At 45.7% G+C, this 14,588-nt stretch overlaps 1 protein-coding gene across 1 annotated transcript in view; it reads right to left on the minus strand.

The window, feature by feature from the left end:
- LOC135383749 (glycine receptor subunit alpha-3-like) overlaps positions 1–8,636 on the minus strand; it is a 29,401-nt gene extending 20,765 nt beyond the window's left edge. Inside the window, exon 1 of the mRNA XM_064613086.1 lies at positions 8,575–8,636. Within this exon, the coding sequence (XP_064469156.1) occupies positions 8,575–8,577 (3 nt within the window). The 5' untranslated portion in view covers positions 8,578–8,636. The remainder of the gene's footprint in view (positions 1–8,574) is intronic.
- Between the last annotated feature and the right edge of the window lie 5,952 nt (positions 8,637–14,588).

Genomic DNA, 14,588 nt, shown 5'->3' on the forward strand with positions numbered 1-14,588 from the left:
CGAGCTGGAGTCGCTGGCGTGGCTGTTGCTATAGGCTCAAAAGGCACTTCTGGACTATTCTTCCCCTTCGCTGCAGCTTCAGCAAATGATTTTTTCCCTTTAGGGCGTGTGTGTTTCTGGTTAAGTGTGCTTTTGTACACCTCTGCTGGAGGAGGAGTCTCCCTTGGTGGCTGCTTAACGTAGGTAGCATTTGGACGAGTGAATACTTTGGTCGCTTCCGAAAAAGCCCTCCGAGCGTGTGTAGCCGCCGCTGCCCGTGCAACTCTACAAGCTCCGTAGGACGCTGTATATTTCTCTCCGCAGTTAACGCACCTTGGTTCACGACGCGCCGTGCAGGTTTTAAAGTGGTGCGCTCCTGCGCATATCTTACACTTATGTGTTCCCCTGCAATCCTTCGCATAATGGGGGGGGGGGGGGCAGCTTGGCGTTGTTGGCCGCACTCAAGTGGGCATCGTCACGACTATAGTAAAAAAAAAAGGAAAAGAAAGTGGGAGAGGGGAGTTGAGGACTTCAAAGTGATGTAGAGGCAGGATGACCGGTACTGATGGGACGGAAGCACACTGTAGGTGAGAGGTGCACTAGAGTGGTCTCTCCGCTAGGCCCGTTTCTTGAAGAAAGCGCACGAGGCCGCGAGTTTTTGAAAGTCGTTCCGCACAAGGACCTTCGGGGAAGAGGACGTGCGTCAGTATACCAGGCCGGGCGTGGGGAAGATGGGTTTCCCGCATGGTATGGTATGCACGGCATTCTGTCAGGATATGTGCAATTGTCTCCGGATGATTACAGTGTCCGCAACTGGAGTCCTCCCTGGAGCCGATCTTGCACAGTTGCGAGTTCGTGAACGCAGATCCTGTGCGTAATCGATGGAGCATTGTCTGCATACCACGGGGAAGATCTTTCGTGGGAAGAGAGGGTCGGTGATTCTGCATGATGTCCTGTATGCCAGGATGACGCATCTCAACTAGCTGTTTGACGACCATGAGCCTGTCAGTGTCGGCCGGGACTGCTAAGGATGGGCTGCAGCTGTTGTGTGCTGAGGAAGCTAGCTGGTCCGCTCGTTCGTTGCCTCTGATGCCGACATGAGATGGGATCCATTGGAGCGTAAGCTCACCTCCGGTTAGCCTATGCTGGGCACACGATCTCCTTATACATCGGGCCAGAATGCTACCACACATGGTGTTTATCACGTTGTTGAGGGCACTTCTGGAGTCCGTAAGCAAGACGGCCTTAGGTATTCCGGTGACTTGAACCGCAGCAGCTGCGTGTAGCAAGGCCAGGAGTTCGGCCGTCGTAGATGAGATTGGGTAACGAACTGATTTCCCTTGCCAGGCCTTGTTTATTGAGGGGATGTAGTACGCGCTGGTAGCACTTTTGGAACGGTGGTCAATGGAGCCATCCGTGAACACCAGAGTATGTGTGTGATAAACGTCGCTTATCAGATTCTCAGCCGCCATCCTGGCCACTAGGGGGCTGGACTCGCTCTTCCTCGTAAAAAACGTAACCCGCATTTTTACGTGTAACTCGTTGTCTACTTACCGGAAGAACTTCCGGTAGCGTACGATGGCGTATTTATGCGTGCGAAAGCTACAAAAAAATCCTGGAAGCCATACTCAGCGTAAAAAAATAAACAGAGGGCGAAAACATCGGCTTCCATGCATTAGAATAGGGCGGTCATGACCAGGGTGTCGGAGCGAACCGAAAACCAGAATCGAAAACCGAAAAAAAAAACGCTATTTTGGTGCGAACCGGAACGGAATCGAAACCGTATACGTTTTTTTCGCTCAGGAGGGAAATCGAAAAATATATTTAACGGTTTTCGGTCCAAGAAAAAACTTCGCCGGTTTGGACTCCGGATAGGCGAATGAAAAAGACGTCGTGTCCTCTGAAGTCATGTCATGGATACTATACGAGGGTTACGGTTACGGGAGGATGAATGTCGGTACGACCTTTAGGCTCCTTCTGTAATGGTTTATCGTTCGCGCACGCACACAGACTTAGAGGTGCATGTGACTCTCTAGCAATGTGCCGTAGTGCTAGTTTTAATTTGATCCCCCCAAACTCTCCTCAACTAAACAGCGACCCAAGGGGGCTGTATAACGGCTTCTTTATCGGTAATGTCGCGCAACGCGTCCCTTGTGTGAGAGCAGCTAAGTTGAATACATTTATGTATACGCGAGGGCAAGCCTGTGCGAAGTGGCAACTCTTTTGTGGACAGGACACGGAGAAAATAAAACGGAGCGCGTTTGTGAGTGAAGGTGTTCCCCGATTTGCGTCGTACTCGTGCGGTGGTGCTTGCTGGCTAGACAGTAGCAACAGATATTGGGATGGGACGTGATCGCTCCAACCCAGGAAGAAAGTACTTTATGTATGACATCACGACAAACAAGTCCGTTTGTAGCATGCACTTCAAGAAAGGAGAAAGCCCATTTGAACAGACAGTAACCTACAGGAACTAGGAGCTACCAATTTCACAGCTGTCTATTAATATTAAATACCGTGTATGCGGAATAAACGGGTTTACATTTGGTAACATTGATTTTTTTTTTGTGGGGATGAATATTCCTAGCAGAAGCGGAACCGGTTCAAAAACCGGTATGAACCGTTATTTTTTTGCTCCGGAGCAGAACCGGTACCGGATCGTTTATGATGTAACCGGAACGAAAACCGGAACGAAAAACGTTTCGGTTCGACACCCTGGTCATGACAGTGCATGGTAGTGCATGGCGGTCTCAGGAGAGTTATGTGCAGGCACCGCGGAACATGCTATTATGATGTTTCTTATTCATGTTTGTACTGTTATCAATTACTTTTCTTCAAATAACAACTTAGGATTTCGGAATATCCAGTTATAAAGTGATAAGGACGATGCGCGTATGAATACAGGACACGCACTCTTGACCCTTGAGCTCTGAACGAGGCTAATAGGCTTCCGGAAAAGGGGGGGAAGGAGAAGAAGGCTATGGCGGTGTTGTGGACGGATTGCGCGGCGACGGTCATTCGCACTGGTAAAAGAAAGGCCAAGAAAGTGCGCACACACACGAAAAAGAAAGAGAGAGATATAAAGCCGGCCAGGATACACGCAAAAAAAAAAAAAAATCCTCAGCCGCCCAATCAAAAAACATCCCCCCCCCCCAGTAAATTGGTAACACTGGCCATGGGCCACAAACAGACAGACAACCTACTTCTGGTGTAGCGAAATCCTCGTTCACAGTTCTAGCCCTGGCTAGCCCCAAGCGCGAGGAGTGCACTATTTTTCGCGGCGGACGTAGAGCCGACGGCTGTCCACCAATCAGGGACGGTGGATTTTGAAAGATTTATTTCGAAGCGTTTATTCTTCAAAGTTTGTTTTTCGGAGTTTATTTCGACAGCGTGGATTTTCTCATGATTTATATTGAAGAGTTTATTTTGCAAGTTTGATCTTTAAGAGATTTATTTTTGAAAGTTTTATTTTTACATGATTTATTTCGGCGTCATCCCGGCACGGCTAGGGGCACTACCGATGAGCATCCATGTGGTTCGTTTGGATTTCTGCACCGATAGCTTCCCTAGCGGTACCTGAACACAACTCTCCTGCGCCCGCCATGTTGCCCTATTCTGATACACGGAGGCCGACGTTTTCGTTGCTCTGTTGATCTTTTAAGCTGAGTATGGCTTCCACGATTTTTCTGCAGATTTCGCACGCATAAATGCGCCATCGTGCGCCACCGGAAGTTCGTTAGTTCGGTAGACAACAAGCTAAGTGCCTAAATGCGGGTTACGTTTTTCTGCACACACCCTGTAGAAGGCGCCACAGTATTTTACATGCACGTAGACGTTGTTCCAGGATTCTTGCTCGGAGAAATTCGACAAGTTTAGATATAATTTTTGGATTATACTTGGCACACCCTATATATGATTCCTCATAGACTTTCGTTTCCTCTCTTCCCTTCCTACATCGGCTACGCAGCCAACTAGTTGACATGGGCGAAGCTGATCCTTATAATTTCACGAAATTACCTCGACCAATGAGGTAGAATATCGCCTGTCGCGTTGAGACACCCCACTCATCACCATCGAAATAAAGCGTTGTTATTGTTGGCTGACATCTGTCTGGAAGCTCCGCGGGGAAGCCAAGGAACTACCGCGGACAACATAGTCGTTGCTATAATCGGTTGGACTCCATTTACTGCAGGACTGAAGGGGTCCAACGCACGACTGAGCGCGTCTATGCGTTCGCATGTTTTGCTGCCTCCCTGGATATTAAAGATCTTTACTGCTCCTTAGATGTAGGCATTCTGTTGTCTAGAGTAAGAGATCTTGAAACCAAGTTGGTCCGTTTCCAATCAAAAGCAGGCATTGCTGTGTCAGATTTGATACGTGTTTTAGAACTTTATCTGAGATCGATTGCTGTACGCATTGATAAGGGTCTGTTCATTCAAAAAACGGGGGTTTGCATTGGTTCGGCCATCGCACCTGTTTTATCAGAGATTTACTTGTCTACTGTTGATAATGCTGTTACATCATATCTGGCGACAGTTCCCCGTGCTCAACTGCTTGTTAAGCGCTTTGTAGACGATTTGCTGCTGCTTTCTACTTTTGAAGATGATATTTTCGCCTGTGAGCGTTTGATAAGAGCAACATCCCCTGAGTTGTCCTTCACTGTTGAACACCCGACCAATGCTGTGCTACAGTTCCTTGATATGAGGCTCTTGCTAACACCTTGTTTGTGTTGGTCGTATGGAACATTGGCTCCTAAGCCGCTTTTACCCGCTAGCAGTTGTCATTCAAAGAATGTAAAACGTGGTGTTGTCACGGGCCTCCTGTCTAGCACTTTGAGGAAGTCATGTGTACATCAGTTGTGTATTTCTTTAAACTTTCAGTGTGATCGTCTGCGGCTCGCAGACTATTCTAATGCAATGCTTTTTCGCGCTCTTGAGTTTTTAGTAGATTAATTTCCCCTTGTGTCCCACTTGTCACTGATAATGAGATTCGTGTTGCGATCCCATATTTTCACAATGTCTCATATAACATCCTTGCTGTAGCAAAAAAGTTTGGTGTCCGGGTTGTGTTTAAAAACTGCTTTAGACTTGATGCTCTCTGTCCTTCCAGAAGCGTGACAAAGTTTGTAAATCGCATAAAAATAGCTATGTACAATGCCAGTCAAATGTGGTGTATCAGATACCTCTTGCTTGCGGTTTTTGCTATATCGGCCAAACGAAACGTTGCTTGAATGACAGGCACACAGGAGGGGATGACGCCGAAATAAATCATGTAAAAATAAATCGTTCAAAAATAAATCTCTTAAATATTAAATTTGCAAAATAAACTCTTCAATATAAATGATGAGAAAATCCACGCTGTCGAAATAAACTCCGAAAAATAAACTTTGAAGAATAAACGCTTCGAAATAAATCTTTTAACATCCATCGTCCCTGATTGGTGGACAGCCGACGGCTCTACGTCCGCCGCGGAAAATAGTACCCTCCTCGCGCTTGGGGTAGCCAGGGCTATAACTGTGAACGAGGATTTCAGTACACCGGAAGTAGGTTGTCTGTCTGTATGTGATCCGTGACAAGTTTTGCCAACTTAGTAAGGGGGCGGGGGCTGATATCATTCGGAATGACGGATGCCCGGGAGCGTATTATTCAGTGAAGTTCTGTTTTAGCAGTGCAAGTAACGCACGACGTCGGTGTAATATAGTCTAATATAGAGCTGACTATCAGGAGAGTTGGCCATTCTTTGGTATGTTTTCTGATTTTGCGTTTCTCTTGTTCGTGTGCGTGCGCGCTTTCTTGGCCTTTCTTTTACCAGTGCGAATGACCGTCGCCGCGCAATCCGTCCACAGTGCTCAGCTGGCTCAAGGATCAAGAGCATACCTGGGTAAATTACTTCTAAAATGTAATTAAATTACATTACTCATTACTGCAATTGAAACGCAATAAAATTACATTACAATTACTACAAAAAACTAATGACATTACCAAGTCATTACTTTACCATTATTGGCATACATGTTCCCGAGTTTGTGGAAGGCACAAGGGACACACAAGTTGACGAAACTTGCCTTCCCCGAAATTCGAGGAAAAAAATGTATGCTTACAATGTATCAACAGTTAGCTTGTACTCTTCTATTTGTCTCTTCTACATGTCATGCTAGTGTGCCACGTATGACGTATCGTTCCACAATGTATCACGACAACAGGAAGACTGTCAGGAGGATGGGGCCCGCAAACAATGATTCTCCAGGGCTACAAACCGTTGACCTAACAACGTTTGTTTGTGAGTGCCCTGCCTAAGGCAACTGGCTCGTAGAAAGGAATTGACGTTCCACGTGCCGATTGAGTGCGTCACCGTTCATAGTGCCGTTGGAATTCTTTTCATTTGCCAGTCCCCCAACTCTCTTTCTGCCAAGTGCCAACACAGAACACACACTCGATTCTTTTGTAAAAAGTGATGAGTAATGTCATTAAAATTACAGCCCAAATGTAATTAAATTACATTACAAATTACCTAATGTCAAAAGTAATGCGTTACATTACAAATTACCAGAAAAAGTAATTCATTACTGTAATTTCATTACGGTAATGCTATTACTACCCAGGTATGATCAAGTGTGCGTGTCCTGTATTCATACGCGCATCGTCGTCATCACTTTTAAGCTGGATATTTCGAAATCCTAAGTTGTTATGTAATTGACAGCAATACAAACATGAGTAAGAAACATCATAATAGCATGTTTCGCCGAAAAGAACATCGTGTCGCCCATACGGCTATCACTACTATGATACGGAGCATTACCTTCCTAAGCCTAACCATGATTTATTTTAACCGCGTTTATTTTGAGGACGTGTATTTTTAAACGGTTTATTTCAGAAAATGGATTTCGAAGGGTGGAATTTTAAGCGTGGATTTTTTAATGTTTTATTTTAAAAGATTTATTTCGGCGTACAGCCCACAGGAGCACGCTTCGAAGGTGAAAAATGAGGACCAGTCGTCGGAATTGGGAAAGCATCTCAAAGTTTGCTTTAATTGTTCTCCCATATGGGATGAGACCTTTGTCAAGGCCAGGGAGACCGACCTCAGCCGGAGGCTTTTGAGAAAAACGTTGTCAATTTTGGGGGCTGGGAACTGTGTCAGCAAAGCGTCTGTGACCTTCGGCCCTGCTTTGGCGAGCCTTTTGCACTGTCCCTCCTCCCCCACCTGATGTGTTAAAAGTGTGCGGTTGTCGATTAAACTTTAGCTGTGTTTGAGACTTTGTGTTGTGTCCTCTGTTTTTCGTCTTTTTCCCAGTCTCGGGTTTTCGTCATGGCGTTCGCATGTTCCAAATGTACCCTTAGGACACATCTCATAATTCGACTATCCGTTGAGCTCTGCCGAGCGACAGAAAATGCACAGGGTGTTTCAGATGGAACCTTAAAACTTTCTAAGCGTGTAGAAATTTATTCCGAAGGCTTGTGACATTGGTTTAGGGTGTCCTTTGGTAACAACACACGTTGTGTTTGAGTTTGGGGGTACATGCCACTTGGTAGAATCAGTTCTAGGCTGCGACAACCCGCTTGGTCCCGCAACACTCGTGTACGACTGCGGCTCCTGCGCTTGCCTCAGTCTGGCGAGTTACTTCCGTTTGCTGACCGTTCAGTCGAGGTGGCTGGTGATGGTCCAGGTCCCTCGGCCTCCTCTCTTTTCCTCTTCTCGCTGTTTGTGGCGTATAGTGGTCCGTCGAGGAAGCGCCATAGACGAAGTCGGAAATTTTCGAAACTTTTAAACTTATATCGACTATAACTTTTGATGGTCACACATTTGGGTATTTTATTTACGCACGTATTTAGAGGCCCGCGAGTTATACCGAATGCGAGCGGACCGAGCATTTTAATTGGTAAGCGCACTGATGAGCTATGGGCGAACAAATGCCGCGTAAGCGTCTTTTTTTTTATCTCAAATTGCGACGCGCGTCACGCAGTACTAGCGCTATCTGGCTTCATGAGTCATAAATCAGTTATTTATCCAGACCCCCCTTACGCCTCAATAACACCCCCCCCCCCAAAACCCGGAGGATACCCCTAAAATTTTCTGTGATTGCGCAATATTTGGTCAAATGCATCTATAAATACACCCCCTTGCGGAGTCCAAACCCCCCCCCCCCTCCAAGGACGATATTCTGGGTAAACCACTGAGTAATGGATTTTTTGCTCCATACAACGATACCTAAACGAACCGCGCATGTCACGCAGTTACCAGAGCTGCAACAATCACAAAAACAACATGTTTTCGTTGCATGTGGTTCTAGTGCGTGTGTCCCTACTTAGCGAAAAGACAAAAAAAAAATAAAAATAAAAAAACGAACTGGTGCTCCACTTCCAGAAGCGACACCGACGAGTGCTCCGGCGAGTGTGGGAAGAAACTGTCTCAGCATATCTGCTGATGTAGTATGGAATGTCTGCCATATTACCGACGGCAGTCACATTGAATAATGCTCATTATTTGTAGTAAAACTTGATGTGCTTCCCTATGAAATGGCACTTTAACGGGCGTTAAAAGACTTCCGAATAAATTTACTACAACCAAACTAAATTACACGCTTTCAAAACGCACTCTTACCATGTCATTCGGGTTGAGGGGTCCTAGTGTGTTCAAGCGGACGTTGACAGTCACGTACGTGGGTTCATCTGCAAGAAGCCATGCGAAACGTTCCTTGAGTTGCATACATCCACGTAACTGCGCAATAAAAGGTACCCTTAGATTTGATGTAGCTTTTCCGGCTTCAGGCTTTCCGCCCCACTGCACGGATATTTTAGCAAAATTAGAGCAACGTTGTACCAGTTGGTCTTTTAAAACAGGACCAGAAATATAGCGGTCGAGCTGGGAGGGACTACTCACTGACTGCAAGCCATCCCACTGAGAGCTTTCTAGCTGCCTCCACATTTAATCGAACTGTCCGGATCTTCTTATAACGACACCTTGACATCTCCACCGTTAGCTGCTCCCTCTTCTAGCACTTCGCCGTTGTATTGGGTATAACTACCTTTGTGGACTGCCTCCAAGAGTCTGCTTTGAACCCACAATGTAATAATGTAGAGTAAGTTCTACAGGTCGGTAAGGGCTTGTTCCATCTCAAATCGAACAATCCGGTACACATGATGTCTCGAATGAAGGGGAAAAAATGCATGTTGAAGCCATCGGTGAGTTAGGAGAAATAAACGCTTTCGGAGTTCTCTGCGCTGCGCGGTTCGAAAAATAGGAGAGGAGTAAGAAACTGCCTGGCACTGGGGCAGCGCCCAGCCTGCTGGCCGGCATCAGCCCCATCTCATCATCGTATCTCTATTTGTGTGTGTGTGTGTGCCTCTCAGAAGACGATGTCGTCGCGTGCTGGTTTGAGCGTTCCCTAGAAGGCTATTTCTTGTCGCATTGTAGTAATTTCTTGATCTGGCTTTAGACCACCTAGGCCACAATAGGCTCCTGAGTTGGAAGTGCTGTGTCGGTTTTTGCTTCTCTGCAAAAAAATATCAAAGTTGACTCAAAGTGCCGAAAAGCACCACATTCACTGCAACTTTGCGGGCGATGCAAAAAACGGATAAGATTGAGCTTTGTGCCGTTTAATTTGTCGTTCATCGGGCTATCGAATTATATATAATTTGTTACTCTTCTCTGTCAGGAACGTAAGCGATACCTCTTTAAGTAGCACCATACCACCCAAAAATGACAAATTTCTAAAGCCTTTATCTAAAAAAAACCACCAAAAACTTTTCTCGAAAATTGTATATGTCGTAGGTAGTCCCTTAGACTATGCACAGAAGAAAAATCAAAATTCGGACTTGATCGGTAGGCGCACTGGGAATTTTTTGCCACCCCTATACGCGGAGCGCATTCAAGTGGTGGCACCGTGTCCCGCGTGTTGCAAAATCGAATTTTCCTAAGGGACTTTCAACTTCTGTCTTTTATGTTCATAGCTTTTCTGAGCTTTTATGTTCATAACAGTGTTGTAATCGCTGAATGTAGATTGTGGAGCAAGCAGATGTGCTAGCACTTTTTTGCGGGATGTCACACATGCGTTGCAAGTGCTGGGAGCCCGTGAAGAACAGAATGCTTTTACATCTTTGTAAGAGGTATATCTGTTCAGGGTGATTACAAACAAGCATATTTACTGTACACATTAAGTCAGGAGAGACGCAGTGACTTCCAGCATTCTTTAAAACATTTCCTTTCTTACGGCTCCATGACCTCGGACGGCGGAAATCATACAGAGGAAAGTGTCGTTGTGTAGTGTCTTACGCACACATTCAACGCTAATTCATGGTGCCTTTTGTGAACCTTGCCTAAACAGCCCGACTGGCGCCGCTGTCCAATATGTTCTTTGGTTCGACATACTGCACACCATAGGAAGGTCCTAGACGAATTAACTCTCGGAAGACACCTTACGCAAAGTTTCGCATTCGTATCAGAAATGGCCTAGCTGTGCAGAAGCTGCTTCAAGTACTTCACAGCAAAGGTGGCTGAATCACAGCAAGCAGCAATGTCGCCCACATTTCAAGGAAGCTCACAGAGTGAGCCGTTTGTACACCAGCCCGTCGTGGTCGAAGAAATCATTGAGTATCATCTGAAGCCATTAACGTCACACCGCTTAAGTAAAGACGGAAGTCGGTGAAGGCATATGCACAGCTAAAACACTCCAAAATACGTGAAGAAATGGGCAGAAAGAGAGGCCGTAAACTGGAGACCGCTTTAGGTGTTGCCTTGCCAGGAACATCCAGGTGTAACTGCCATGACTGCAGAGAGTTATCATGTAACGTGAGAAGAGCCTATCAAGAAAATCTGACAAGAACCTGCCATCAAAAGTAACATTAAGGAAAGTGGCTCCTACAACAGCCTAAAGCAGTTCATGACACGAGCACTCTCATCCACCCAGAATGCTCTGCATAACTTACGTTACCTTCTTACCTTCATTACCCTGTCTTCTTCGCTGTCAAGTTGTTTTTATTCTGTGTACTGTAAATGCGATATGATCAGCGTGGACAAATATACCTCTTATAAGGACGCAAAAGTATTCTGAGGCATTCTGTTCTTCACAGGCTCCCAACACTTGCAATGCATGTGTGACATCCCGCAAAAAATGCGAGCACATCTGGTTGCTCCACAATCTACATTCAGCGATTACAACACTGTTATGAACGCAAACGCTGAGAACGGCTTCAAATGCTAGCAATTAATTTTCATGTGAAGACAGAAGTTGAAAGTCCCTTTGAAAAATTCGATTTTACAACACGCGGGACACGGTGCCACCACTTGAATGCGCTCCGCGTATAGGGGTGGCAAAAAATTCATAGCGCGCCTACCGATCAAGTCCGAATTTTGATTTTTCTTCTGTGCATAGTCTAAGGGACTACCTACAACATATAAAACTTTCGAGGCAAGTTTTTGGTGGGGTTTTTTAGATAAAGGCTTCCGAAATTCGTCATTTTTCGGTGGTATGGTGCTACTTACAGAGGTATCGCTTACGTTCCTTACAGAGTAGAATAACAAATTATATATAATTCGATAACCCCATGAATGAAAAATTAAACGGCATAAAGCTCAGCCTTATCCGTTTTTTACATCGCCCGCAAAGTCGCAGTGAATATGGTGCTTTTCGGCGCTTTGAGTCAACTTCGATATTTTTTGCAGACAAACAAAAACCGACACAGCACTGCCAACTCAGGAGCCTATTGGTCTGAAGCGAGATCAAGAGATTACTACAATGCGACAATAAATAGCCTTGTAGGGGCGTCTTCAGGACAGGAAGTAGAGGGGGGGGGGAAGGGAGTTGAAAGGTAGAAGGAGGTCAAGAGGATGGAATGGTGCGCTTAAATGCAGAGGTGCAGATTCGCGTCCTTTAGAAAGGAGGCGATGGAGGCTGTGCGCTGTCTTCTAACAGCAGTAGTGGATCCGTGATACAGATAGTCTTCGAGGCTGATTGTGGAGTTAATCAAAAACGGAAGATGCTGATTGCGTTGAGACTGATAGGCAGGGCAGTTGACAAAGATGTGATGAACTGTCTCCTCTTGATTAGGGCAATGAGGGCAGTCAGGCGAGGTGGAGAGATTGTACTTGAAGAGCGAGCTGGCAGTGAGGGAGCTGCCACTTCTGAGGCGGTGGAGTGCAGTGGTGATAGCTCGATTGTAGTGCCGCGTTGGCAGGGGTTCTCGCTGGTGCGTGGGATGAAGCCGACTGACCAGTGAAGGAGAGGGCAGCAGCGATGCCCCGTCGTTGTGGACTCTTCTACCCTTCCCCCCCCTCCCCGTTTAGTCGTGACGCTGCCCGCACTTTGCGTGGCCAACTACGGCAAGGGGTCTACCGACACCACCACCACCACCACCACCTAGCCTTGTAGGGAACGCCCAAACCTGCGCGCGACGACACCGTCTTCTGAGAGGCCGTTTTTTCCTCCTCTCCTATTTCCCGTACCGCGCAGCGCGGAGAATTCCGAAAGCGTTTATTTCTCCTATCTCGCCGATGGCTTCAACACATATTTTTCTCCAGTTCATTCGAGACATCAAGTGTACCGGATTGTTCGATTTGAGATGGAACTAGCCCAAGGCTATACAGGGTGTTCAAAATTAAGTTTTCACGAGCGCTACGCAAACACAGCGATGACAAGAAACAGGATGATAAGTTTACGCTACTTGTGTAAGAAACAGGTGCTGCTAATTATGTAGCACCTGTTTCGTACTCAAGGAACGTGAAAAATAGCACCAGTTTTCTTTTGTTCGCCTATTTATAAAGTGCTAGTGAAAGCTTAATTTTGAACACCCTGTATGTGCGGCGGTATATGGTGCACGTAATACAGAGCCATAACAATAAAGCTTCGCACTTGTTATTTTGGGGACCGTTTCGGGGGTAATTCCGAAACCAACATTCAAAGTGCTATGCGAACAAGTGCACTCTAAGAAGAAGAAGACAAAAAAAGAGTAAGATGGGGAGTAATTGCAGCTTTTACTCCTTTAGCTTGCAATTACTCCCCACTTTAATCCCCCAACCCCGAAATTTACTCCCCAGGACTGCACATAGTCACTGAACTTCGCAAATGGTCTCCTGAATGCAACAGTCTACGTGAATACGTGCACAGTAAATTCAAAAACACCCTTTCTGGGTAAAAAAAAAAAAGTGTTTTTAAGCAAATACACCTTTTTAATTTCACAAAGTTAACCAAAGGCCGCAAAAAGGGTGCTAAAAAGGTGCATGAGAAAATACGCTCTTTATTACACCAAGTGCTGTATCAAAAAGGTGTTTTTATGCGTTTACACCTGTCTCTTCCTTTTTACATCCTTCAAGTAACACTGGTGTAGAAAATGATGTTTTTACGTAGTAATAAGGCTGACCACTTTCTGGTCTAACATGGTGTGTGCAGGTGGTCATACGCAGGAAAAAGCAAAGGCCACTGACTGTGAAATTTATCACTTGGTTGTCCAACAAGGTTGTTTTACACTTTTGAAACACGATCCCGTAGCAGCAAGCTGACAACAATGTGGTTTGCCTGCACAGTAAATCATTTTATGCCTTTATTCGCTGAAAACAGGTGTATTGTTATAAAAACACAATTTTCTATCCCGCAGATTGAAGTAAAAGGTGTAAAAAGAGCATCATTAAAGGTATAACATCGACATACACCAGATTTTATCCCATGTCGATCATTAAGGGTGTAAAAAGAGCTGTTGGAAAAGGTGTTTATGTTATATACACCCGTTTTACACCGGTGTAGAAAATAGTGTTTCAATTCGTGAGAGAAAAATTATATTGGCTTGACAGCTCCGCTCATTAGGTAATCACATTATAGACGATAACTTGAGTTAAAAACACAATATTCGACAGGGAGGGATGTCAGCAAGTTCGCTGATATCTTTGAGTCGTTGCAGGCGTACGTGTTAATTGCAAAGACACATTTCCGTCACCGTTACAGACGAGTTCTGCCGCACTAAGCTTAACGAACGTACCCCAACAAACTTATTCCTCTTTCCTTTCTTTCTTAACTATTTCGCTTATTCTTTTCCTCCCTTACTCCCCTCCCTTGGAAATGTAACTTGCCGCCATTATTCTGAGCAGGCAGACCACATTTCTTTTTCTTAATAAGCGTCACTACCACCACCACCAACAACAAATTGTATTTCAGTATATGATCAATGTGGTACGCCAGTATAGGCTACCAATGCCAATACATATATACCGAGGGTGCAACGGCTCATTGCTGGCATCGTCTGAAGATCGCAGCATCGTACCGCCGCTCATTTCACGAGCACGGACGGCGTTACGATGCTGGGATCTTCACCTCTTCCCTTACGCATGTCCCACAGTTTTGCTTCAATTTTTTGTTACTTTTGTTTTGCTCACTCACTCACTCACAGTGTTGTTAGGACGATGATGGGTGCCTGTGACGCGCTGCGCTCCGGTTTAGGTTGTGCGTTGGAACCACGGCTGGAACTGTGCCGTCTCCAGGGTGGTTGTTGCCACACAAGCAAAAACGTCGGACTGCATGGCTCGGCATGCTGCCGCGGGAGCTGGATTTACTGTGTGGGACCAAGCCGACAAAGCTAGTTCAAAGCTAGCTAGCTAGCTGGTGAAGGTGCTGTGAGAATGTGGGCTCA

The sequence above is a fragment of the Ornithodoros turicata genome, chromosome 2 (assembly GCF_037126465.1).
Source record: "Ornithodoros turicata isolate Travis chromosome 2, ASM3712646v1, whole genome shotgun sequence".
Taxonomy (NCBI): domain Eukaryota; kingdom Metazoa; phylum Arthropoda; class Arachnida; order Ixodida; family Argasidae; genus Ornithodoros; species Ornithodoros turicata.